The sequence below is a fragment of the Diadema setosum genome, chromosome 11, assembly GCF_964275005.1.
Source record: "Diadema setosum chromosome 11, eeDiaSeto1, whole genome shotgun sequence".
In the NCBI taxonomy this organism is placed as follows: Eukaryota; Metazoa; Echinodermata; class Echinoidea; order Diadematoida; family Diadematidae; genus Diadema; species Diadema setosum.
Genome location: NC_092695.1, coordinates 17462400 through 17489306, shown reverse-complemented (window position 1 = coordinate 17489306; position 26907 = coordinate 17462400). Strand labels below are relative to the sequence as shown.

General features: G+C 40.2%; 1 protein-coding gene across 1 annotated transcript in view; it reads right to left on the bottom strand.

Moving 5' to 3' along the window:
• LOC140235323 (3'-5' exoribonuclease HELZ2-like) overlaps positions 1–26907 on the bottom strand; it is a 68065-nt gene that overhangs the window by 14166 nt on the left and 26992 nt on the right. The window contains exons 19-26 of the mRNA XM_072315347.1: positions 25842–26023; positions 20410–20666; positions 16116–16505; positions 11844–11919; positions 6688–10717; positions 4778–4881; positions 1069–1218; positions 398–532 (exon numbers count right to left, since the gene is read on the bottom strand). Of these exons, the coding sequence (XP_072171448.1) occupies positions 398–532; positions 1069–1218; positions 4778–4881; positions 6688–10717; positions 11844–11919; positions 16116–16505; positions 20410–20666; positions 25842–26023 (5324 nt within the window). The remainder of the gene's footprint in view (positions 1–397; positions 533–1068; positions 1219–4777; positions 4882–6687; positions 10718–11843; positions 11920–16115; positions 16506–20409; positions 20667–25841; positions 26024–26907) is intronic.

Here is a 26907-nt window from a genome sequence, read left to right as displayed (position 1 = left end):
GGGGTAAGACGCACCCGACCACAAACGAAGGTATTGCATGACTGTCTATAAGATCATGGAAAAACCAGACAATAACAACTGTGCAGCCCTGATAATTCCAATGCAGATAGCAAAACACAGAATCAACATTCATTCTAAACATCTGAATAGCTTCACAAGCAAATAGGAATCAAGAAATAAATTTTGACAAACGAATAGCATGGTGTAATTGCTGACAGTAACTCACACGATGATTTACCAAATGATACTTACAGCATCTTTCCAGATATTAATGTAGAATCAACTACAACAGGTGAAACACATAAAGTCAGTAAAACAGAGATTTAAATTCCCCCAACTGGTTGAGTTAAACAAACAAACAAAATCAAAATGCACATTATGTTAAATATGGACCTACTAGCCACAACATCCACGGCCTTGTTTGAGGGTCCACAGTAGAGCACATGGGGTCGTTGGTCACCTGTCTGCAGCTGTGAGTTGATACGGGAGAAGAAGTATGCAAGGTAGGCCCCAGTCACTGTCTTGCCGGTTCCTGCAAAGACACAGCTTGACTTTATAACAGAAGAATCAATTATGATAATAATCATAAGGGGTGAGTGATTTTATAGGGTCTGAAAACTTAGACCAGTGATGGAAGAACAGATCACTGAAAATTTTTGTAAACAGACAACTTATTGTAATCTAAGTTTATGGCCTGCATAGTGTGCAATATGACAGCCAGTGGGATGTTGAACGTGGTGTCTTTATGATTCATAAGATGTGTTCTCACGAAAGCTATTACATAATTTTTTGGCATGAGCAATACAACCACATATTACGTAATTAATTGAAATTTGATCAAAACAAACAAAAGAACAAAGACATCATGATGTCCTTATTTAAAAAAAAAAAAATGCATACTCCAACACGACTATAGTTTGGAGCAAATAACTTGCCCTGAAGGCTATTAATAATTTGTCTAAAAGCATTCCTGCACGTAAAGGCTTTAAGTTAATGTATGAAATGTCTCTTGTGCTATCCAGCTAAAATGAGAATATATGTGTGTGGAGTTGATTTTGCCATTATTACCTGGTGGCCCTTGAATTACAGAGAAGGTGCTTCGCAAGGCTTCTTTCACTGCCTCCTGTTGGGACTGATTCAACGGCTTCAGGGTTGTCTCAGGTACATGGAAGTCTCGGAACTCTTTGGCCAGGGCAAGAAGCTTTGCTGTGATCTTGGCTTCAAGATTGAAATATGCAGGTCAAAGCATCAAGATATGCATGACAATCTCTACAACCTCACTGGCCACAGATGATTGTATTTACACACAGAATTTATCTTCATGGCCATCATTACACAACATTTTTGTTCACTTGTGCACGAGGACTACGCAAAACAGAAGTTCCAATACAATCAATTCAGATTGGGAAGTGTCTCATTCTTTGCACCAACATAGTGCATCATGCAGATGCCCCAGTAGGAGCTATGAGGTATAGCAAGCATGGGATTCTAAGGTAGCTTCCAGCCAATCCTGCCTGGCATGTACAACCTTATAAACCCTTGACCAAGATGTTTTACCCCATTGACTATACGAGAAATGTTTATATGTGACCTAGCCCGACCAGACGCTGTAAGTATGCTGTGCGAATACAGCGTCTGACAGGCGAGGCATGCAGCTTCAAAGTAAGGAACCTCAACACCACTACAAGTAAAAAACTTATTAAAATCTATACTTTTATTCTACAAAGAATACGTTACTCACGCTAAATGCATGCTTTTATTACAGAAGAATTGTTCACCACACCGGGTCCATAGAGAGCCCTCGCGATAAATCCATGGAACAAATAAATGACAATTTCTGGCGCAATTCCTGACCGTCCGGGTGGCCGTTTCTCGTTGCAGAATTCAAAATGGCGCCTTAATGCTCCAAAGCGAGCGCGGCGTATGCGGTGAGAACGTACTGTATTACAGAACCTATATCGTATTGCGTAGGGCCTACTGCCTAACGTCGTCTGCTGCCGCGCGGAGAGATCTTATGCGTGCGTGCGCTACAAAGAATACGTTACTCACGCTAAATGCATGCTTTTATTACAGAAGAATTGTTCACCACACCGGGTCCATAGAGAGCCCTCGCGATAAATCCATGGAACAAATAAATGACAATTTCCGGCGCAATTCCTGACCATCCGGGTGGCCGTTTCTTGTTGCAGAATTCAAAATGGCGCCTTCATGCTCCAAAGCGAGCGCGGCGTATGCGGTGAGAACGTACTGTACTACAGAACCTATATCGTATTGCGTAGGGCCTACTGCCTAACGTCGTCTGCTGCCGCGCGGAGAGATCTTATGAGTGCGTGCGCTGCTTGAGTGTAGCAGCACGGTCGACAGCATACAGCTCTATGGGGCATTCACATCACATACTAATATACGTATGTGTATTCAAATTGGCCTGGCGTGAAAGACAATGTACCGTTTGGACATGCTGGATATAATCATCAATTTCGGTAAGTTTCATAACGTAAATTTGAATACTGATAGCATAGATATAGAGTCTTATTATTGAAGATTGTATTTGATGAGTTTGAGGTGACAAAAATGATCTTAAGTATCAAAATTGAAAGTGATCGGAATCCAATTACAGAGCTCTCTTCTTGGTGGGTGGTCCCACATGTACAGCCCTGTCGCGACGTACTTATGTACACAGCGACTGGGCTGTGTATAGTTACATGTGACCGTGCGTCACAAAACAAACAAAAAGTTGCACCCCTTGATTTTATGTGAGGGCTCAAAAAAGGTGAAATGGGTCATCCGAGTCAATCTTTAGTTTTTCATAATTTCTGAAAGAGCTATCCTTCTTCTATTATTCAATTTCAGAATCTGCCCTCAACTGAAAATCCATGTCTGGTGAAATTTTGTTGGTTTTGTGGTGCAGGGTCACATATCATTTTCATTTAATTTTTGTTGTCATTATTATTGTTATTATCATCATCACCATCATCACCATTACTCTCGTTATTATCATGTCAATATCAATATGATCATTACATCTTGACAATCCACTGCAAGTTCAGCTTTTGTCAGGCTAAACTTTCATAGGCAAAAGGTCCCACAACACTGCATCTTGACCAGGAATAAGCATGTAAAACTCACAAAATGTTTGAACAGTCATATTTTTACAGGAAACTCTCCTCCCTCCTCCCCCAAAAAGAAGTAAATACCGTATTTTGTGTGTGTAACCCCTCACACAGGATAATCACAGATAACTAGAAATGTTGCTATAGTGACTGGTATACCTCTGCTACATTACATTATTCTCCCAATAAGCCTACAGTACATCTTGACAATATGAGAGGACAATTTCACAACTGGAAAGAAAGTGAAATTAAATGTTTAACATTTTTGTGGCCTTAAAATGTGTTGAGTGGCTATGCAAGAACACATTCTTCAAACCAACTTTCATTTGGATGGCACTCTTGTTTCAAAGGGCGATTATTTGGGAATTTGTATGATATTCATGATTGAATTTTTCAGTTGCGCACTGTCAACCCAATGGTGCACAAATCCCACATTTTGTACAATGCATCAATTTCTTAATATATAAAAACTAAGACACCCCTGACCTCAGACTCAAAATCTAGCCAATGCAATCACTTTATAGCTCCTTACTGAGACACAGATTTTCTTAATGCAAATAACCAACAATTTTTCAGCGCTTCTTATTGGTCATTTCACCTCCATAAACAAGGATACGGTCTTCCTGCAAATACATGTACTTAAACACAAACTGCATGGGGAAATCTTGAGCTAATTCAGAAAGATGAAATAATAAAATTTGAGCATTTTCAGTTGACCTTTGACTTTTTATGCCATGGCACATAATTTTCCCCAAATAGTCACCATCCGGTCACGCATACATATATATATACAGATTGTAAATAAATTTTCATGACTTTACTTCGAGCAATTTGCAAAATATGGAAAAAATAGTGAAATTTCAGCTATTTTCACTTGACCTTTCACCCCATTGCCCAAAGCTTTCCCTGTAGAAATATGCCGTACTGCATGTTGTACAATTGTATGTATCAAGTTATTAAGTGTATGCATTGAGCCATTTCCAAAAAGTTCAGAAAAAAATATGTGTAGTGTAATTCTAGCATTGCATAGAATTATCTAGCATTTTATCCTGTGCTTTGACCCTCAATATTTGACCCTGTGACCCTAAACTCCTCAAAAGAATGATTTTTATGCAATACATGTAGCAAGTGTCATGAAGATATCTTGAGCCATATCTGAGATATGGGAAAAAAGGGAAATTTTTAGAACTTGACCCCACAGCCCAAACTTTTCCAAGAGAGTCTTTGTCTGGTTTTGTGTACACTGCTGTCTTCATGAAAATATCTCCAGGCATTGCAGAGATATAGGGGAAATAGTGAACTTTTAGAATTTGACATTTGACCTCAAGCACATACACCCAAAAGTTGATAGGTGCAGCATGTCCACTCATACATACAGTACATGCACCAAGTTTTATTTGGACATCTCATAAAATAGTTTGTAAGTTACATTGTCCACAATATTAATTGCAGACAAACAGACAACATGAAAACATCATGCCTCTGGTGACACTTCATGGCAGAAGCATTACTACGAGACCTACAGTGTACGTGTATATGAATTTAACAAATTTCCATTACTACACTTTTTCTGACATAATTCTTTTCTCACGAAAAGTGTCTCACTTTCATACTTTGCAAGGATACAAAATCAAGCATAAAGGAGCAATTTCATGTCAGTAACTTACTTCTGTCGATACCATCAATAGCAGGTTTATGAGGTTTTTGTAATGCGATGTCTTTGACCAAATCAGGTGCCTCATGGATGGCCTGCATTGCTTTTTCAAGACGCCTACATAATAAAGAGTAATGACAAGAATAAAGTTGATTTTGGCAGATATTGCACATTGTTCTGTCCATTTAGACTGAATTACATTTGCACAACTATGCAAATACATATTTACACAACATGGATAAAGGCTGATGATCTTCTTTCAATAAGAATGCACTTATTTAAATTGCTATAATTGGAAACAATCTTGGAATAATTCCATTGCATTAAAAGAGAGAGAGGAAAAAAAAAAAAAAAAAAAAAAAAAAAACTATCACTCTCTGGCCAAGCATGAAGACTGAGTAACATTGATTCAACATGTCAGCATATCTAATCCTTCAACATAACAAAAACAGAGCATCCTACAGAAAATGATTATTACATGTTATTTAATAGATTGTCAGCTGCAAATTATTATATGAAAACTGCATATTTTGGTGAAACGGGTATTTTTCATTACAATTATAATCACAATATGCTTGTTTCTTTTATAATGGTATCTTTCCTTCACAGTGTTGTACAGTTGTCTTCATTTTACAATAATCAGGTAATGTTGGGCAGAGCACTTCTTACACAATACAGTGGAGTTGGAGCCTGTCCAATTAATCGGAGAGCATCATGTTTCATTCATATCACAGACACTGCACACAAGTTAGGGGAGGGGGGACCTGAACTGGGGCCAAAAGCTCTAAATGTGAAAATTGGGCCCTTGTTTGGTTCCCCCTTCCCCAGGATTTAACATGATTAGAAGGAATTTGAAACTATACTACACTCACCACCATACATGATAGTGCTTAGTAAAGTTCAATCTCATCTGGTTCTAGAGAACATCTTTAAAGAGATTCCTTCATTGGTATTTGGGTAGCCTGTGGGCTACCAGGGAAATGGGGCATGGTGCCTGTTTGAACAAATTAATAAAATCCTATCACCCTGGACATCCTACCTGCCACGTTTGGTGAAAATCCAACCTTCAGGAAAAGCTGAAAATGTGAAAACTGGGCACCATTCAATTTAGTCCCTACTGGATCTGCCTGGATCCATCATGAAGAAATTTTAACTAAATCCACCAATGTACTTGTACTTTCTCATAGCACTTGCTAAGCTCTTTCCCTTCTGGTTCTAGAAGAGAAGATCAAAGATTCCTGAATTTGAAGGCTTTGGACCCCAAAGGAGCCCATTAGAACACATTAAAAAATATTTGAATGAATTAAGATCCTATCACCCAACAGACCCTATCACCCAGAGATCCTATGCACCACGTTTAGTGAAAACTCATTATTGGGTTTCAAGAAGATGAAAATGTGCAAACCAATTTGGTCCCCCCCCCCCCATCTGCAATGAACAAACTTTAAACAATGGTCACCATTGCACATGTTCTTACTCATAGCACTTACTAAGCTTGGCACTTTTGGTAGAGAATAGGATTTTTAAAGATTCCTTCATTTGGGGACTTTGGGTCCCCCTGGGATGCCCTTTTGAACAGATCACGATCCACTAAAACAAAGATTCTATCACACTGGAGAATTCATACCTTCCAAGTAGTGCCTTTTGAAGGGGAAGCTAAAAATGTGAAAAATGGGCCTCGATTTGGTTACCAGGGTGGGGGGGGGGGGGGGGGGGGGAGTGTGGTTGTGGTTGTGGAAAGGGCACCCCTGTATCCACAATGAACAAATTTGAAACTGCAGTCACCAATGTGCTTAAATACTCATACACATACATATGTAAGTACACTTGTATAGCACTAACTTGAATCTCTGGCTCAAATGAGTTAAGAAAGCAAATCAAAATCAAAACCTAAAAATGACAATGTACAGAACAACTCCTTACCGCTCTGGCTCAGGTTTCAGAATGAGTTCCACAGAGGTAGCAAAGTGACTTTTCCCATCAATGAGATCTTCAGGAAAAGGTACTGATGACTGGTGCAAAACAAAGTTTACAGGAAGGATCAGTGGAGAGCTTTCCTCCTTTGCAACCTCCTTCTGTCCCTCGAAAAACTTCTTCTGATTGACAATCTTTTGCAGTTTTTCAGACTCTATCTTCTTCAAACAGCAATGGGCAATGACTGTTTGTTTACTCCAGGCATGTCTGTTAAAGGGGCCAATGCCATCCTTGTCTCTGTTGTACCGAACAATTGCAAGCTGCGATTTCTCACTGACTGGGATGTCAATGCAGACACACAGGAAGTGATAGTCATTTATCAGAGCTCCATCTTTAATAAAAATGCTGATATTATGCTCCTTTAGGAAGTCCTCAGATAATTCAAAACAGCCAACTATTCCACCATGTTTTTTCGACCACTTGATTGGCACATTCTGAAGGATGACTGTGTCATCACTGCTAACGGAGCTGTGGGCAGTCACCATAGACAGCACCTCTTGCCACTTGTTTTGATAGCTTGTGATGGACTTCTCCCTGCCTGGAATCTCCCGAGCTATTCTGGCAAAGCAGGTAACAGGTGAAGAACGATGCTCAGCACAGAAACCAATCTTTGGGCTTATGTGGAAGAGCTGAATCTGAGGTACCAGCAAACCTTTGAGCACCTTGGAGTTCATCTGGAGCTTACAAACATCGCCAACCTTATACGTCCTCTCAAAAGATACCATCTCCATGACCTGTGTGTCTGATCTATTTTCTTGGGAATTGCTGCTAAAGGGATTGGTATTGGGTTGTCCATGGATGGCCGCATTCTGAATAGCAGTGATGACTCCAGCATCATTTCCTTCCGTGATAGCTTGGAGAATAGCTTGCCAATTTTCTGCAGGGATACTGAAGACTGGAGATGAATACTTCATCTTGGCTGGAGACTCCGCAACATTTTTTGATATGGCATCATACATCCTCGTTTTCCACTTGAGTTTCACACCCTCAGGCTCTGATTCTGGCTTCCCTGCAGGTTTAAGATGGCGGAAAGCAACAGCCCTATGTCCACCCTGCAAATAGCTTCGGTATGGCAAGTGCATTATCATTGCTGTCTCAGACAGGCTTTCCACAAAGGAATTTACCTGCAGTGGAGCTTTTGTAAGCTTCAGAGCCAGCTTGAGCGACAAGGTCTCCTTGCTGAATTTCTTTGATCTGGCATTCTGACTATTGCAATGGTGTGTTATGTTTGCCATTTCTCTAGGTGAGTATGGGCTTGGGCTACCTTCTATTGCAGCAGCAAGCATTCTGTGCACCACTATATCCATGTAACGTCGAATTGGTGATGTAAAATGGCAATATGCATTTCGCTTTAGGGAGTAGTGTGATCTCTTGTCAGTCCCTTGTTGGCTGGTTGTGTCAATGTATTCTGCACGTTCCATGATGTGGTGGTAATAAGTCAACGCAAGTGCTTGGTGTGGATGGTTTTTGTCTTGCAGGATCAGATTGATAATCTTCTGCATGTCCATAGGGCCTTCATGCATAAGTCGATGCACTTCTCTCCACACTTCGACAGCAACAGCCATTGGATCACCCTGGTATTCAGTATCAGTGTCAACTTCATTCCGATCAGCATGCATTGTCAGGAGGACACTGTTGGCTATTGCTTCATGATAACGGTCCTTCCATGCCTCTACTAGCTCCTGAGATGGTGCTAGCTGTCTCCTCAGAGGTGTACATTCAGGAAAATTTTCAAGAATTTTCTTTGCAACACTTTCATTTGCCAACAGCATTAATTCCTCAATCAGGCTGTGGGCATGAGGATGACACACTGCTCCACCTCCATCATCTTCACATTGGTATATCCTCCATCCATCCTCGAGACGGTGTCTTCTACAAAGTTGAGCAAGCCTATGTAGACATCTTATCTGTGCTTCCACTTCACAACCTTGATGACTGCTTCCCTCAATGATTCCCTCTGCCTCTTCATAAGTCAGTCTCTGGATTGATTTAATCACAGATCTAAAGAATTGTGGAACTGCAACCATTTGTCCATCCTGGTCCAATACTAATCGGACTGTAAATGCCAACCTATCTTTACCTGGGAGCAAGCTGCAGAGCCTTGTGCTCAGCTCTGTGGGCAGCATGTGGAAACAGTCCATGGGAAAAGGATGGTAGAAGGTTGTGCCACGCTCATATGCTTCCTTATCAAGTGCACTATCCTTGGTGATGAAGTACGACACGTCAGCAATGTGTATGTCAACTTGGTATCTATTTCCAGGAAGCTGGATTATACTGATAGCATCATCCAAATCCTTGGAGCCAGGAGGATCAATGGTGAAGACTTTTTGGGCACGCAGATCTTGTCTAGACATAAGCTCTTCTTTTGGAATGGTCCAGTCTTCTGGATATTCTTCTTGAACTTGTATATGTTGTTCTCTGATTCCATGTACAAGTTTCAAGATGTGCAGGCCACGATGTTGTGTATCTCCAGGTAACAACTCCTCAGTAACAATCCCAAAAGGATATGGAGTACCTTTTGCCCAGTGCAAGTATTGAACAACAAAGAGTTTTTGAGCTCTTTCACAGTAAGCAACTCTCACTTCATGTGAAAATGTAAAGTCCTCTCTTTCACTTGCATCCTCTGTTGTAGCCATGTAGACTGTTACTTTTGTCTCACTACACTGTCCACTTCTCGTCCTCTTTTTCCCTAGAATGATCAGTTTTGGACATGAGCGATCAACTGGCACCATGACATTGTCATTGTGCTGATCCAAGTAGCACACCAACTGTCGACCCTTAAGGTCCCCATTGCGTTCAACAATACCTGTCACTTTTCCATAGATTTTCCTCTCTTCTTCAATATTGGCTTCATCATCATTTTCCTCATCCTCCACATTCTCCAAGACTTCTACTACCACTATGTCTGTGTTCAAAGCTCTGCCCCGTCGCCTCATACTGGTGATATCGATGACATGCCCAGATTGTCTATCATTTGGAATGGCGATCATACGCCCAGTCACCTCACGGATGAAGGTACAGACCTTGTATTTCTCAGGGTTTTTGACTGTCAGTTCTAAAAGTTGCTCTACAGATTCCTCATGTGAATCATCATGTTGACTAGTGTTCTTCTCATCATCAGATGCGTAAGCATCTTCACACCTTGTCCTGGGAGCTTGTCTTCTTTGATTTCTTCGCAGAAGAGCAACATGCCCTTGCCTCTCAACCATACGCACATTATTCAAAAGAAATTCCTTGATTTGGTCAACAGATGCCACTGGGACGGCTTGTGCACGTGCAAGATGTGGTTCTCGCAGTGATGTTTGTGGTACGTCTGCCGTTCTCTCAGGTTCTTGAAGACATGTATCACTGAGATCATCACTGGGTTCCAGTTCATCTGGTCTGCCTCCCCTCTGTTCAGCTCTCTCATCTTCTAGCATCTGCTCTCTCAGATCTTGCAGCCATTCCTGTCCCTTCAGTGCTTCAGCATCCTCATCAGGTTTATTGCAGCGTCTGCAATCCTTTGCACCTCTTTGACTACAGTCAGGAACTGCCACAGCATGAGTCTGAGATACTGCAGCAGCTCCTTTGTTCTGTGAAACACCATGCTGACTAGATCTGTGAGTCTTGGACTGAGGATTAAAAGGTCGCGCTTTTGGATTCAGTAAGTGTTTAGCTGCATCAATCTGCCTTGTGATTTCTGCAAAGGTGAGGTCATTGGGCAAAAGGCCTTCCTTTTCCTCACATGTCTTGATGTACCTCGTCCACGTTTTTTGGCACTCTCCAACTGAACACAGCGCCACTGGATCTCCAATTACAACAATCAGGGACTTGGCACGTGTGAAAGCCGTGTTCAAGAGTCCTCGGTCAGAGAGAAAACCATACCAGTATCTGTTTCTCACAGGTCCCCTACCACCCTGGCGTATGGCAGTGATGTCGATATTGTTCAGAGTAGACCTTGTGCGAACCGTACTGATAAAAACTGCACGATACTGCTTTCCTGTCGAGACAATAATATCATGAAGTAGATCAGTAGAAGCAACTGCATAATGAAGGCCATGCAGATAGCTAAAACAGAAAAAGTTATCTAACTTACTGTCCTTTCTACAGCACTACCAAAAGGGGACTATAGAGACTGTGAATGAGATCTCAGAAATCATATCCTCACTTCCTTTTCTGATCATACAACAGGCATTATGCAACATTCAAGACAGAAAGCATAAAGACATCACTGTCTCTCAAAGAAAGAATTTCAAAATGCAAATTTTTGACGAAGTATTCTTCGCATATGAAACATAGCACTTTATAGTGGCACAGGACCTCAGAAATTTGCAATTTTGTATGCACTGTGCCTATCAACATGGCTGAAAATTTGTGTACTGTACTTGCTGGTGTATAGAATGTTCATATATGCTCATAGTCCCATGAATGTGTATATGTGACAGATGTATCAGCAATTCACTGGATTTAAAAGGTCAGACTTTGACTATCACTACATATTGGCTGCACCCAAAGCTATGCAATCTTTTTAATCTTAAAAATCCTGTGGCCTACAAAACACTAAATATGGTAGTCAACCATTCATAACTTGTTTATTTCAAGGAAGAATTTGTTTTGTTTAAGACTGTACTACAGCTTGTGTATTTGACCTAAACTTTGGATTTACAGGGCAAATCATTGTGGCCCAAAATGCTGGTCAGCAACCATTCAGTACAAGCTCATATCAGGAATTATTAACTGTACTTATGATGGAGAATTTGCCCTTAACTAGGGGTTTTACAGGGCAAGTCATACAATGCTCACCAAATTTGATTAGCCAGAGCCATAACAATGACAAGTAAAGGATTTGAAATGAGCAACTTTTCACAACACAAAACAAACAGAGAGATGCTTATACTTGAGCTAGTCAGGTAACCTAAACCACTATTTTGAGGTGGTCACTATACATCTCTGCTATAGTAGGCCATAGATATTCCAAAGGTTCTAACTTCAGTAATACTCTCTCTGTTTCAGGAAGGATTTTCACAGGAATGCGGCATATCACAGTGTTTGCATTTAACTCAAAAGTTCCTCTTGAAGTGTAGCCTCTCTTGAATAGAGATGAGCTACCAATGCCATCACTATACCTTGCACATTCTGCACTGTCTCCACTGTCACTGCATGTAGACGACTCTTCTTCATCTCAGATCTTATCAATTTTACCTGGTTGTTGAATTAACAAAAAATAAACAATTATAATCTTTCTACAATTTGAGCATCAGTACAACTAAGGGTTTAAAGGACATTCATAACCCTTGAAACTCTGAACACATGGCAAATAACCTTATTCTAACTGAGAACTAACTTAAATGTAACTAAATTTGGACCTGCAGCACTTGTATGTAAATTCCAAAGTGTGAAACCTTCATTTACAAGCAGTCATTTCACCAGAAGTTGTAATGACTCACGCACAGAAAAATCTGCCCAACATATGCTACAATGTTAAAACAGAACTAGAAATGTCGCTTTGGCGACTGGTATGCCTCCGCCATAATGCATGATTTTCCCAATAGGTCTAGATAGTACATGTGGACACTGTGTGATTACATTTTCACAAAATTGGCAAAATATTGGAATGACAAGTTTGTCACAAATGTGTTGAATGTTCACCTTCCTTGACGTAGGTTTAATTGGATGAATAAGAGAGTATGTATCTAGGGATTTAAGGACTTTAACTTGACTTTGACCCATTCATACATTTAGGCATTGAGTAATTTTCAAGGTACAGGTGTGGAGAAAAAGTGCAATTTCTGAATTGAATAGTAAATTGTTACCATTTTCATCTGGCCCTTGACCCTAAAATTCATAAGATAATTACTTTCAGGTAGAACATGCATAATATGTATTAAGTTTCAAGGTAACTTGAGCCACTTCCGAGATATGGAGGAAAAAGTTAGTTCAGCACTTTCACTTGATCTTTGACCTTTTGACCTTTGAGGCAAAAAGAGAAAAAAAAAAACTTTCCAGAGAATTTCTATTAGGTTACACACGCATACACCAAGTGTAAAAAATAACCCTGCTGGCATTGCATAAATATGAGGGTAATAGTAAAATTTTAAAGTCTTTCACTTGACCTTTGACCCCTGACCTTTGACCCCATGAACCCTACATTCTCTAGATAATCACTTCCAGTCAGTACATGTATATACTATGTTCCATGAAGATACCTTGAACAATTTTCCAAGGTACGGAGAAAAAAAAGAAGTTTTAATATTTTTACTTGACCTTTTGACCTTTGACCTTTGACCTCATGACCCAAACTTTCACCAGAGAATCTTAATTGGGTAATACATGTATAAACTAAGTTTCAAGAAAATATCTTCAGGCATTCAATAGATATGGTGGAAATAGTGAAATTTTATGTATTTGACCCTGACCTTTTGACCTTTGACCTTTGACCTCATGACCCAAACTTTCACCAGAGAATCTTAATTGGGTAATACATGTATACACTAAGTTTCAAGAAAATATCTTTAGGCATTCAATAGATATGGTGGAAATAGTGAAATTTTATGTATTTGACCTTGACCTTTTGACCTTTGACCTTGAGCATGTGCACCCAAAAGTTGATAGGCACAACTTCACCCCCTAATACACATACATGCCAAGTTTCATTAGGATACCTCAACAGGTTTCGATAGTTACCTTGTCCACAAAATTCATTACGGACGGACGGAAGGACGGACGGACGGACGGACGGAAGGACGGACGGACGGACGGACGGAAGGACGGACGGACGGACGGACGGACAACCCGAAAACATAATGCCTCCGGCACCACTTCGTGGCGGAGGCATAAAAATACTGCAGGAGCATACCATATACACTCACATACATTCTTGTGAAAATTTGTGTGGTTCTAAACAGGGCTTACATGGTAACAAAAGGCAAACCCAATTGGTGCACTACAATTTATAGATGTTTTAAAGTGTATCTATACCCAGAAATTTATTTTTGAGAGGTGTGAGAGCATGTCTTAAGAACTCATAGAGAAAATTATATCCCATCACAAAATGATGCGCCAGGTATAGGAGCTTAGTGTCTGGCGATCATGACTTGATCGACTCTTGATTTACGTTAAAGATGCCTATTATCTGCGTTGCACCACTTTGCTGGACCACCACTCCCAACTTTGCGACATTCAAATTTCCGGATCAGAGGAAATACCCTGAGCTGGTCCAAAAATGGTATGGCAAACTTGAAACAGCATATCATTCTGCTTGTATATGACAGTGGACTGGAACCAGCTTGTCAACCAGAACGCAAGGTTGTGTGAAGAACACTTCAAGCCAGCTGACTTTCCACAGCTATTCCACCTTAATTCACACATCGCCGACATTTATTGGACTGTACAGAACATCATCATCAGAACACCAGAATCAGGCTGAATTTGCATGCTATTCCCTCAGTTTTCATCAAGCCCGTTTGTCTTGTGAGTAGACTCAACAGTAAGTTACTGAGGTGGATAGCCGTAACTCATGAACATGATGGAATTATGAAAATTTGAAATTGACACTAAAAAGTGATAGTCACTAGAATAGTTACTAGAGTAGTCAGAAACAATCACTAACTGTCACTAACCCGTGAAGATCTAACGTTAGGTCTAAATCTAACGTTAGGTGTACGTTTGTATCCTCTATTGTGTGGTTTAGAGGTCTAGTAGATCTAGTAGGCCTACCTGGTACTTAATCAAGTAACAAGGTTAGGCCTAGGTACAAGACCTATCAATGATTAGATCTGGGTGTCTGATGTTAGACCCCTAACAGTTATATGTCAGACGTCTAACACTAATGAGGTGCCCGCACCTCGCCAGGGGCTTGAATACCACCACCCTGTTTAAAATTGTTACAAGTGCACTGAATCAAAATTTATGCCCGGGACTGATGTGTTCAGTGTCAGATTTTCCATCATCGGAGCGTCTTGCAATTTTATTTCGAGAGTGCACAGTTACTAGGTAGTACTACGGGACTACAGCTTCAGGAGTCTGTGCATAGACGCTGGGCCAGTCCACTGCATGCATGCCGCACCGGCCTCACAAGCTGGCTCTCTCTCGAGCCATATGCATCCGCATGAGTAGATGCTGCTGCAGCTGGCTGCCTGGTGGCAGCACCAACCTAGCTGCATACGTGAACATTTGCATGCATTTGCGTGTTTTCAGAGCACTAGTATCGTAGTACACTGATCGTACAAAAAAAATATTGAACTACGCAATTGAATGCAGTCTATAGGGCCAGAAGACTACTCTTAGATCAAGGCGCATGTAATTTTTGGCATTTTAGAGATTGCTCTATTTCTCCTTATATATTGCTATATTTCTGTATGTGAGTAACATTGCACTCTTATATTTCATAGGGATATTACCAGTACAATAACCTACAATGTCAGAAAAATAAATTTCTGGGTACAGATACACTTTAAAACAAGCTACTCAGGGAGAAACTCCACTTCATATTGACTTACTGTGACAGTGCAAAAAGGAAAAACAGTTTAAATGTCATAAAATTAACTTTTACACCATAACTTATGGAAGTTTGTAAGTAAAATGATGCTCCATATTCAAGTTGACATTAAGAAATACAATACAATCAAACATCAGAACTGAAATATAGGAGTAGAAAATTGTGAAAGCTTGTAAGTTGCACATTTATCTGAAAACAGTGGTACATCAGATTTCAATGTAATTTCTATTACTGTTCTGTTTCCCTAAGTTTGTTTAGAAAAAGTATTATATCATCAACAGCATGTGCATTACAAGGTATTTAATGTGGATTGGTCACAGAACTCAAATAAGACTTAAGAGGCAAGTACAAAGGGAACATTATCTGCTTTAACTCGCGCCCAATATTGTATGTCATGATGCTGTATTTGATGGACTACTGATGGGAACACAGTAGAAAATTGTGAGTTTTATGAGGACTGGAAGGGCTTCATGGGCATTTGCAAACTGCATCAATGCCCCTTCATCCACATTCTCAGTTCACTAAATTTCGTGATCTGTGATTGAAATTCATGGGTTGCCAAGCCAGACAATGTCACTCTAATTTTGTATTTGATTCCTACATCATTTACAAAGATTTGAAGACAATTTTATCTCATTGGCAAGTTGGTTTTTTGTTGTTGTATCCAGCATGTTGCCAATGTAGTTGGGCATGACACTTAAAAAGTATGTTGCTAAGACATACCAAAACCCATCGTGGACCATTATGAAGTAGTACTAGTAATCCAGTGACAATGGATAATGTCTGTGATTTCAATAATGTTTACACATAGGACAATTCAATGAGGGAGCATGTCTATGACCATTATCAATTCTGCAATACATAGTGTGCTGGTTTTACAAACAGCATGGGAAGAACTTGCCTGAGGAAGGTATGGAGACAAAACCACTATTTCACTCTGCTTTGGTTTTCCCCACTGGTCCTCTGGCCAGAACTGCATGAGTGATGCCACTTTCTCCACGACCCCTCGTGCTTCCTCCAGGTTTATGTAGGATGACTCGATCAGTGTGTCAACTCCCTTCACTGCCACAAAGTTGAGTGGGTAGAGGTTGGGGTGTTCTTCCCCCTCTTGACACCGAGACTTCAGCGTCATACCGTAGTGGACCTTCAGAAAGTCCAAGATGGCCTGGCAACTGCGATAGTTGTCGTGGAGGAGGCAACTTGCCTGGCATTTGTTCTGCTTGTCAAACTTGTAGAGGCGTTGTAGCAGAGACATGTCAAACTTGGCCTCCAGCGCATGAAATGAGTGCACCTATAATGTTTGAAGAGCAATGATAAAAAGGGCAACAAAAGACAATAAAGAAAAAAGACAATACTTCTACATCTTGTATATAAAACATCCTTCTTTTTACATTTACCACTACTGGTAGACTGACTGAATGGATCAAACTTACTTCACTTTCAGAAAGTTTCACTTTACTTCCAGAAAGTTTCACTTTTTATTTTTGTTAAACTAGACATTAAAAAAAAACACCTTCCAATTTTGAATTTTTGCCAATAAATTTCATAATTTAGTTTCATCCTAAATGAAATATGCACAGTCTTATTCAGTCTGGAAATAAACTACTGGGACTTTAGGTTTTACTGAAATTCTTGGAAATAAAGGGCAAAATTAAGCAAATCTGCACAACACAGGACACAAGGTACTGCCTATAATCCAAGCAGCTTTACGTACATGTATTCAACATACTCAACGACTCGAATGCATCACTGTTGTATGTACAGAACTTTTACGTGGTTTGTTCCTTTCCCTGCTGCTGAAGTGGGCATGGCTATTGCTACATTGGTGTGCCTTTTCGCAAGAAATAAGTTTGTTGATCTGGCAGCTAGTTTTACACATGATGTGCACAGCAAACTAACCAAACATGTTTATATCTCCTCTCGTTACTGTTATGGATTTATTATAAGATGGGTTCAAGAATGTAGCCAATAGGAAGCGCTGAACTGAGTCACATGTGCTTTGGTTACTCAGTCCCATTGCACTGCGTGTTAAATCCTATTGCCGATCGTCTGTGCGCGCGGCGGCTCCTTTGAATTGCATGCATACGCGCTGTCAATCCTGTAAACAACTTCTAGTTTGGACTGCCGGCCGGCCGGCCTTTCTTCCCTTGTGCATAACATGTGTGTCGTACGTATCATACGTACAGTGTACAGTAAACCAAGCGTTGTGGGACCGGACGCGTACATGGAGTCACTTTGAAGGGCAACGATTTAGCAGGTTAATTCTCACGCCGTTTTCAGAGTATGTTGTCTAGTAGGCCTATATGAGGAGTCTATATCAAGTAAAGGGTGCATATTCTATGTAAAATAAGTAAGTTTTCATGCAGGAACTTAAGTGTCCGGAAACCCAACCCCCATCATACTTATGTGTGGGATTTCCGAGTGCGACGTGCGTAAATGTTTGGGACGAACATCTTCGGACGTCTTGACCCACAAAGGTACGTGACAAACGCTGAAAAATGCTGTTAGTTTTCGAATTTTCGACCCATTTTATAAAACAAATGATGCACAGGATTATTTCGTGGCGTTAGTGGAGGCGTATAGCTCACTCTCGGGTATTTACAATGTAGCGCAACATGCACTCGGCTTCGCCTCGTGCATGTTTCACAATTGTAAATACAATTTGTACCTTCAAGTGCACTATACGCCTCCACTAACGCACTCTATCCTGTGCATCATTTGTATAATGTTGACACAAAATTTATGTGGGCCACTGCAAAAAGTAAGAATTAATCCAATTTCATATAATTCTTCCGTCGAGATGTTTTTCATTGCAACTGAATGACAAATTGCCCTACATTGACGTAATTAAGCACTGAATTGATCAGTGTTTTAGTAGTAGCCATGATAAAAAAATCATGGGCATACATACTCGAGCAGGATTCGAACCTACGACCTCCTGATCACCGGACAGGCGTCATCTCCACTAGACCACCATGCTTTTGCCCGACAGCAAGTGTTGGTTCTTATCCTTACAGCATGCAGTGGGTACTGCGTAATTATTCAAATTCAGGAAATTTACGTGGATGTAGGGAAATTTGTCAATCAATTGCAATGAATTAATCCAAGTTCATGGATATACTGAAGACCTGCAGGAAATACAAGCTACTCATCTCTTCATCTTCTCCTCGAAAATACACTCTATTGGTAATCAGAATTCAGCTTGCATGCACTAGTTGCTTGTGTTGAGGTCATAATCAAGTATCTCTTGAGTTCATTAAAAAGAAAATAGAGAAGCAGGGAATAATTTTCCTGGTATCGCATCGCAATTTGCTATGCACTTTTACACCACTGCTACACAAACTATCTTTTGTGTAGCAGTTTTCTTCCATAGAAATGTACAGGATACCATGTGAAATATTGTTCATCAGCAGAAATTGCTAATCAAATTTGAGTTGGAAAATTATTCCCTGGATAAGCACTCTAAGAGTGCAGACCTCCACCAAGCAGCTCATTTCCACCACTATCTTGTTCTTCCATTGAGATCAGTGATTTCCACCATCACACGTTATACAAATGATGCACAGGATAGAGTGCGTTAGTGAAGGTGCGGCGCACTCAAGAGTATTGGCAATGGTGCAACATGTATGAGGCTGTGCCTCGTGCATGTTGCACCATTGTCAATACTCTTGAGTGCGCCGCACCTTCACTAACGCCACAAAATAATCCTGTGCATCATTTGTTTTATAAAATGGGTCGAAAACTAACAGCATTTTTCACGTACCTTTGTGGGTCAATACCAGTCAGCTACATGTAGCACTCGCTCAAGTCAAAAAGTCAAGATGTCCGAAGATGTTCATCCCAAACATTTACGCACGTCGCACTCGGAAATACGTACATATAAGTACTGTACGTATAAGAGTATACGTACGCCACATGTATGCACAAGATATAGAAAGGCCGGCTGGCAGCCCGAACTAGAAGTTGTTTACAGGATTGACAGCGCGTATAGTAGCGCGTGACGCACTTGTAACAACTGATTGAGTGCGCACTGCTAGTGTAAACACTGTGACATCAGGCCGTGCATGTTAGTAAGAAAATAATGCACGCACACGTGACTCATTTCAGCGCTTCCAATTGGCTACATTCTTGAACCCATTTTATAAAAAGTATTCACGCTGAAAGTCCCCCCAATTCCCAATATAGAAGCCTTTTGTAAAATCATCAATATGCAGTTGCGCGGCACGCCTTGCCCTAGCAGAAAGTAGAACACGTACTTCAGTGCGCGTAGCATGAAACAACCTAAAAAATGTGCAGCTTGAGCTCCTAAGTTCATTGACCCTACCTGCCAATATATCAAAGCTCCTTTATACAATCCACAAAAATTCCCAGATCACTTCCAAAACTTAATCATCTATTGTTCCTTGTGTCATTCTCAACATTTCCTGTAAGTTTCATCTAAATTCATTCACAACTATTTTCGCTATTTTGCATACGGAAAAACAAACCAACAAACCGACACCGATGAATACATGACCTCCTCCCTTGGCGGAGGTAAGAAATGGTTTTAAAGGGGCCCTGAAATCCAAATGCATGTTGATTTGTGTTGATTTACGATACCCTGAACATCACTTTTGCGGTGAAACAAATATCTAGAAACATTCCATATATTTTTTATGATTTTTTCTTTTATTTTTCTTCAGCTTACTTGGGAACGCCCACAAAAAATCCTTCCAAACAAATCAATATTCATATTCTTGAGATGACATCATCTGTCAATCATTGCTTGAGTGCTGAAATGTTAAACAAAAGACATTGGAATGCACCTTCCCCTCGATTCAGCATAGCTTGCATGTTTCTGTCATATTAATGTGACTAACAAAAGACATGGCGAGGGAACATGCAAGTTATGCTGAGTCGAGGGGAAGGTGCATTCCAATGTCTTTTGTTAAACATTTCAGCACTCTAGCAATGATTGACAGATGATGTCATCTCAAGAATATGAATATTGATTGGTTTGGAAGGATTTTTTGTGGGCGTTCCCAAGTAATCTGAAGAAAAATAAAATAAAAAATCATTAAAAATATATGGAATGTTTCTAGATATTAGTTTTACCGCAAAAGTGATGTTGAAGGTATTATAAATCAACACAGATCAACATGCATTTGGATTTCAGGGCCCCTTTAAATGAAACAGGATAGTCATGTGGTACTCACCACTTGATTTATTTGCATGGAATCACCAGCGAGGACCACACAGGTTGTCTCTGTCGCCAGGCCAAGTGGGATGATTGCTTCAGGTTCCAAGACTTGACCCGCTTCATCAATCACAATGTGGGTGAAGTAACCACGGAGGGTAGGCGTCTTGGCTAGATGCACTGCCGTGGTGAGCGTGGCCAGGACAATGTTTGGTGGTTTTGGTTTGGTTTTTGGTGGCCCTGCCTGTGCCTCTTCTTTGCCACCATGCACCCATCCTGTGCATTGGGATGAAGATAGATAAAAGCAGCACAAAACTCTAACACACTCTGCCAGCAGAAGGTTTTTTTTGAGTTTTTTATGCTGTTGACAGCACATTGTAGAGGTCACCTACACCACAACCTCACCAGCTGTCATTATGGCAGCTCTTAACATATTACAACTAGAAATGTCGCTATGGCGACTGGTATGCCTCCGCCATAATGCATGATTCTCCTAATAGGTCCAGATAGTACATGATGTGGACAATGTGTGATTACATTTTCACAAAATTGGCAAAATATTAAAACAACAAGTTTGTCACAAATGTGTTAACTGTTCACCTTCCTTGACCTAGGTTTAATTGGATGAATAGGAGAGTTAAGGACTTTAACTTGACTTTGACCCATTCATATGTTTATGCATTGAGTTATTTTCAAGATACGGAGAAAAAATGAATTTCTGCATTGAATAGTAAATTGTTACCATTTTCATCTGGCCTTTGACCCTAAAATTCATAAAATAATCACTGTCAGGCAGAACATGCATAAATATGTAGTACGTTTCAAGATAACTTGAGCCACTTCCGAGATATGGAGGAAAAGCTTAGTTCAGCACTTTCACTTGATCTTTGACCTTTTGACCTTTGAGGCAAAAAAAAAGAAAAAAAAAACTTTCCAAAGAATCTCTATTTATAGGTTATGCATGCATACACCAAGTGTAAAAAAAACTAGAAATGTCGCTTTGGCGACTGGTATGCCTCCGCCATAATGCATGATTTTCCCAATAGGTCTAGATAGTACATGTGGACAATCTGTGATTACATTTTCACAAAATTGGCAAAATATTGAAATGACAAGTTTGTCACAAATGTGTTGAATGTTCACCTTCCTTGACCTAGGTTTAATTGGATGAATAGGAGAGCATGTATCTAGGGATTTAAGGACTTTAACTTGACTTTGACCCATTCATACAGTACATTTAGGCATTGAGTAATTTTCAAGGTACAGGTGTGGAGAAAAAGTGCAATTTCTGAATTGAATAGTAAATTGTTACCATTTTCATCTGGCCCTTGACCCTAAAATTCATAAGATAATCACTTTCAGGTAGAACATGCATAATATGTACTAAGTTTCAAGATAACTTGAGCCACTTCGAGATATGGAGGAAAAAGTTAGTTCAGCACTTTCACTTGATCTTTGACCTTTTGACCTTTGAGGCAAAAAAAGAAGAAAAAAAAACTTTCCAGAGAATTTCTATTAGGTTACACATGCATACACCAAGTGTAAAAAAATAATAACCCTGCTGGTATTGCATAAATATGAGGGAAATAGTAAAATTTTGAAGTGTTGTACTTGACCTTTGACCCCTGACCTTTGACCCCATGAACCCTACATTCTCTAGATAATCACTTCCAGTCAGTACATGTATATACTATGTTCCATGAAGATACCTTGAACAATTTTCCAAGGCACGGAGAAAAAAAAGAAGTTTTGATATTTTCACTTGACCTTTTGACCTTTGACCTTTGACCTCATGACCCAAACTTTCACCAGAGAATCTTAATTGGGTAATACATGTATACACTAAGTTTCAAGAAAATATCTTCAGGCATTCAATAGATATGGCGAAAATAGTGAAATTGTATGTATTTGACCCTGACCTTTTGACCTTTGACCTTTGATCTCATGACGCAAACTTTCACCAGAGAATCTTAATTGGGTAATACATGTATACACTAAGTTTCAAGAATATATCTTCAGGCATTCAATAGATATGGTGGAAATAGTGAAATTTTATGTATTTGACCATGACCTTTTGACCTTTGACCTTGAGCATGTGCACCCAAAAGTTGATAGGCACAACTTCACCCCCTAATACACATACATGCCAAGTTTCATTAGGATACCTCAACAGGTTTTGATAGTTACCTTGTCCACAAAATTCATTACGGACGGACAGAAGGACGGACGGACGGACGGAAGGACGGACGGACGGACGGATGGACGGACGGACAACCCGAAAACATAATGCCTCCGGCACCACTTCGTGGCGGAGGCATAAAAATAATCATGCCAGCATTGCATAAACATGACGGAAAGAGTAAAATTTTGAAGTGTTTCCCTTGACCTTTGACCCCTGACCTTTGACCCCATGAACCCTAAATTTTCTAGATAATCACTGCCAGTCAGTACATGTATATATACTATATTCCATGAAGATACAAGGTACAGAGAAAAAAGGTGAAGTTTTAATATTTTTACTTGACCTTTTGACCTTTGACCTTTGACCTCATGACCCAAACTTTCACCAGAGAATCTTAATTGGGTAATACATGTATACACTAAGTTTCAAGAAAATATCTTCAGGCATTGCATAGATATGGTGGAAATAGTGAAATTTTATGTATTTGACCTTGACCTTTTGACCTTTGACCTTGAGCGTGTGCACCCAAAAGTTGATAGGCACAATTTCACTCCCTAATACACATTCATGCCAAGTTTCATTAGGATACCTCAAAAGGTTTTGATAGTTACCCTGTCCACAAAATTCATTACAGACGGACGGAAGGACGGACGGACGGACAGACGGAAGGACGGACGGACGGACGGACGGACGGAAGGACGGACGGACAGACGGACGGACGGACGGACGGACAACCCGAAAACATAATGCCTCCGGCACCACTTCGTGGCGGAGGCATAAAAATGATCTGTCCTGGCAGATTACTCTTCAAAGTCTGATTAAAAACAAGGAAAAGTAGAAATTACGCGGTGCGTAAAATATGTCCCCGCCGGAAGTAGCATTTAGTAGCGAAATGTACAATATCGGTAAAAAATCAAGGTCAAAGGTCAAAGAAGTCAAAGGTCAATAATTCTGTGTAGAAGTTTTGAAGCCCTCACCTAGTGCCATCACAAAAAGCAAACGGAATCGAAATCGGGTTTTGATAGAAATGGCGAAGGAGTAGCATTTTGTAGCCAATTTACAATATAGGTCAAAAATCAAGGTCAAAGGTCAAAGAAGTCAAAGGCTAAAATTCTGTGTAGAAGTTTTGAAGCCCTCACCTAGTGCAATCACATAAAGAAAACGGAATCGAAATCGGGTTAGAAATGGCAAAGGAGGAGCATTTTGTAGCCAATGTACAATATAGGTCAAAAATCGAGGTCAAAGGTCAAAGAAGTCCAGGGTCAAAATTCTGTGTAGAAGTTTTGAAGCCCTCACCTACAGACTGTAGTGCCATCACATAAAGCAAACGGAAATGAAATTGGGTTAGAAATAGCAAAGGAGTAGCATTTTTGTAGCAAAATGTACAAGGCAGGTCAAAAATCAAGGTCAAAGGTCAAAGAAGTCAAAGGTCAAAATTCTGTGCAGCAGTTTTGAAGCCCTCACCTAGTGCCATCACATAAAGCAAACGGAATCGAAATCGGGTTAGAAATGGCGAAGGAGTAGCATTTTGTAGCCAATGTACAATATAGGTCAAAAATCAAGGTCAAAGGTCAAAGAAGTCAAAGGTCAAAATTCTGTGTAGAAGTTTTGAAGCCCTCACCTAGTGCCATCACATAAAGCAAACGGAATCGAAATCGGGTTAGAAATGGCGAAGGAGTAGCATTTTGAAGCAAAATGTACAATATAGGTCAAAGGTCAAGGTCAAACGTCACAACTGAAATTCTGTGTAGAAGTTTCAAAGCTCCCATGTAGTGCTATCATATAAAGCAAACAGAATCAAAATTGGCTCATAAATGACAGAGAAGTAGCAAATTGAACATTTTGATCACACACGGACGCACAGACAGACAGACGGACGGACGGACAGACAGACGGACGGACACACGGACACACACACGTACGGAGCCCGTTTCATAGTCCCCTGCTCGAACTCGTTCGGCGGGGACAATAAACGCTTTCCCTTTTCTATGTACAGTACAAATAATTACAATAACATACCTGTTTCAACACAATTCTCGTTATTTCCATATCATCCACAAGGCAACAATGAGAATTAAAAGAATGACGCAACAATCTTGTAAGACTAGCACACAGTTATGTTCTACTACACATCAGCATTCGTTGCTACGATGAGCAACTAAATACGCCACATGGTGCGTGCAGGAAGTAAATATGATCATTTTTATGCACCTTATTTGTTCAATAATCTCCTCTTATATGAAACATTAACCTGCAAGAGCTACAGGGTAATCACCGTGTTCAACTTGTAAAGCAAACCAAATGTGCCATAATATTAAATCAAACAGATATTCTGTTGCCATGATTCTATTGATAGATGTATCATCTGTTTCAAACATTCTCTATGACAGAAACACATTGATTTTCTCAACACTGCTGTTCAAAAAACAGAACAAAACAAAAAACTCAAGGGCAATAATACCCAACTGAGCTCCAGATAAATTCATATTCAATGCAACTCCCCTTCAAAACATCTTGATGTTAAGTCCTTTACAGAAATATAATGTATCGCTACTTCTCTAATGCTTTATGAATAATTAAGGTATCATTCTTTATTTGCAAGGATATTCATGCACACCACTACACATTCTACTTGATAGAACGATGACTGAAATTGAGTGCTTTGGCCCTTTACTTCACTCTGTCCCATACTAGGAACCATATGCACATCTTGACTGTTTCTGCATTCTATACCTGCCCTCAATCTACGAAGACTAGTCTCACAAATACTCACGTTGGTGTCTACAGGAATGTGTTGTAGCAAAACCAACTCGTCCTCAACAGGCTAAAAGTGATTCCTACCATGTTTGGTGAAAATCGGACCATTGTTACACCCTCAATTCGTGCCCAATCTGGCCCCCACAAACTGTCATGAAAAACTTAATTCTTTTGTATACAATACAAATTGACGTACTACTTCTGAAACAAGACAGGGAAATTTTGACAATCAAACAGCTTTGTTCTGTTGGCACCTACCCACCCCTAGCTGGGCCCAAAAAAGGCCATCTCAAATAACTTTTGTATCAAATATAACCCTAGAATGAATCTTGTTTAAGTTGGGTAAAAATCTGATCATGCATTTTGAAGAAGATGATAATGTCAATTTTAATGCTTGGGCCCTCACACAGTGGATTATCAACCTTAGGTTTCTTATCTGGCACATTTCAACTGCTAAAGATGAACCTGTACTCATTCATGATGCATGCATCAATAACTATACCCTGCCCTACCAAGAAGCTCTTCCTCTGTTGGCACATGAATGCCTTCAGCATCCACAGGGCAGTATTTCCTGACCACTTCTGGTACAGTGGCAATTTTGCGGTCAGCGGCACAGATTCGCAACATCTGCACAGCATCCCCTCGCTTTTGACAGAAGCTGTCCAGGTAGCTCAAGATGTACCAGTCAGCAGCACTGTGTGCATGAAAAAAAAAATCAAAAGCATATTGTTTAACATTAATCGCACTTCCTTCATCAGGCTATGAAACAGCTCTGCCAATATGCACTTAATGTATGGCAAATGCCAAATATTGTGCAGTAAATCAAAGGGATTGGAAGAGCACATTGCCAAAATGAACATGCTCAACTAATATCTTTTATAAAATGGGTTCAAGAATGCAGCCAATAGGAAGCGCTGAAATGAGTCACGTGTGCTTTGGTTATTTTAGTCCCATTGCACTGCGTGTTAAATCCTATTGCCGATCGTCTGTGCGCGCAGCGGCTCCTTTGAATTGCATGCATACACGCTGTCAATCCTGTAAACAACTTCTAGTTCGGGCTGCCGGCCGGCCGGCCTTTCTTCCCTTGTGCATAACATGTGTGGCGTACATATACGTACAGTAGACCAAGCGTTGCGGGACCGGACGCGTACATGGAGTCACTTTGAAGGGCAAATCCAACGATTTAGCACGTTAATTCTCATGCCGTTTTCAGAGTAATGTTGTCTAGTAGGCCTATATGAGGAGTCTATATCAAGTCTTTAAGGTAAAAGATGCATATTCTATGTAAAATAAGTAAGTTTTCATGCGGGAACTTAAGTGTCCGGAAACCCAACCCCCCATCATACTTATATGTGCAGGATTTCCGAGTGCGACGTGCGTAAATTTTTGGGACGAACATCTTCGGACATCTTGACCCACAAAGGTACGTGAAAAATGCTGTTATTTTTCGACCCATTTTATAAAACAAATGATGCACAGGATTATTTTGTGGCGTTAGTGGAGATGCAGCTCCACTAACGCACTCTATCCTGTGCATCATTTGTATACTACTGTATGTTTATCATTTGTAAAGATTTG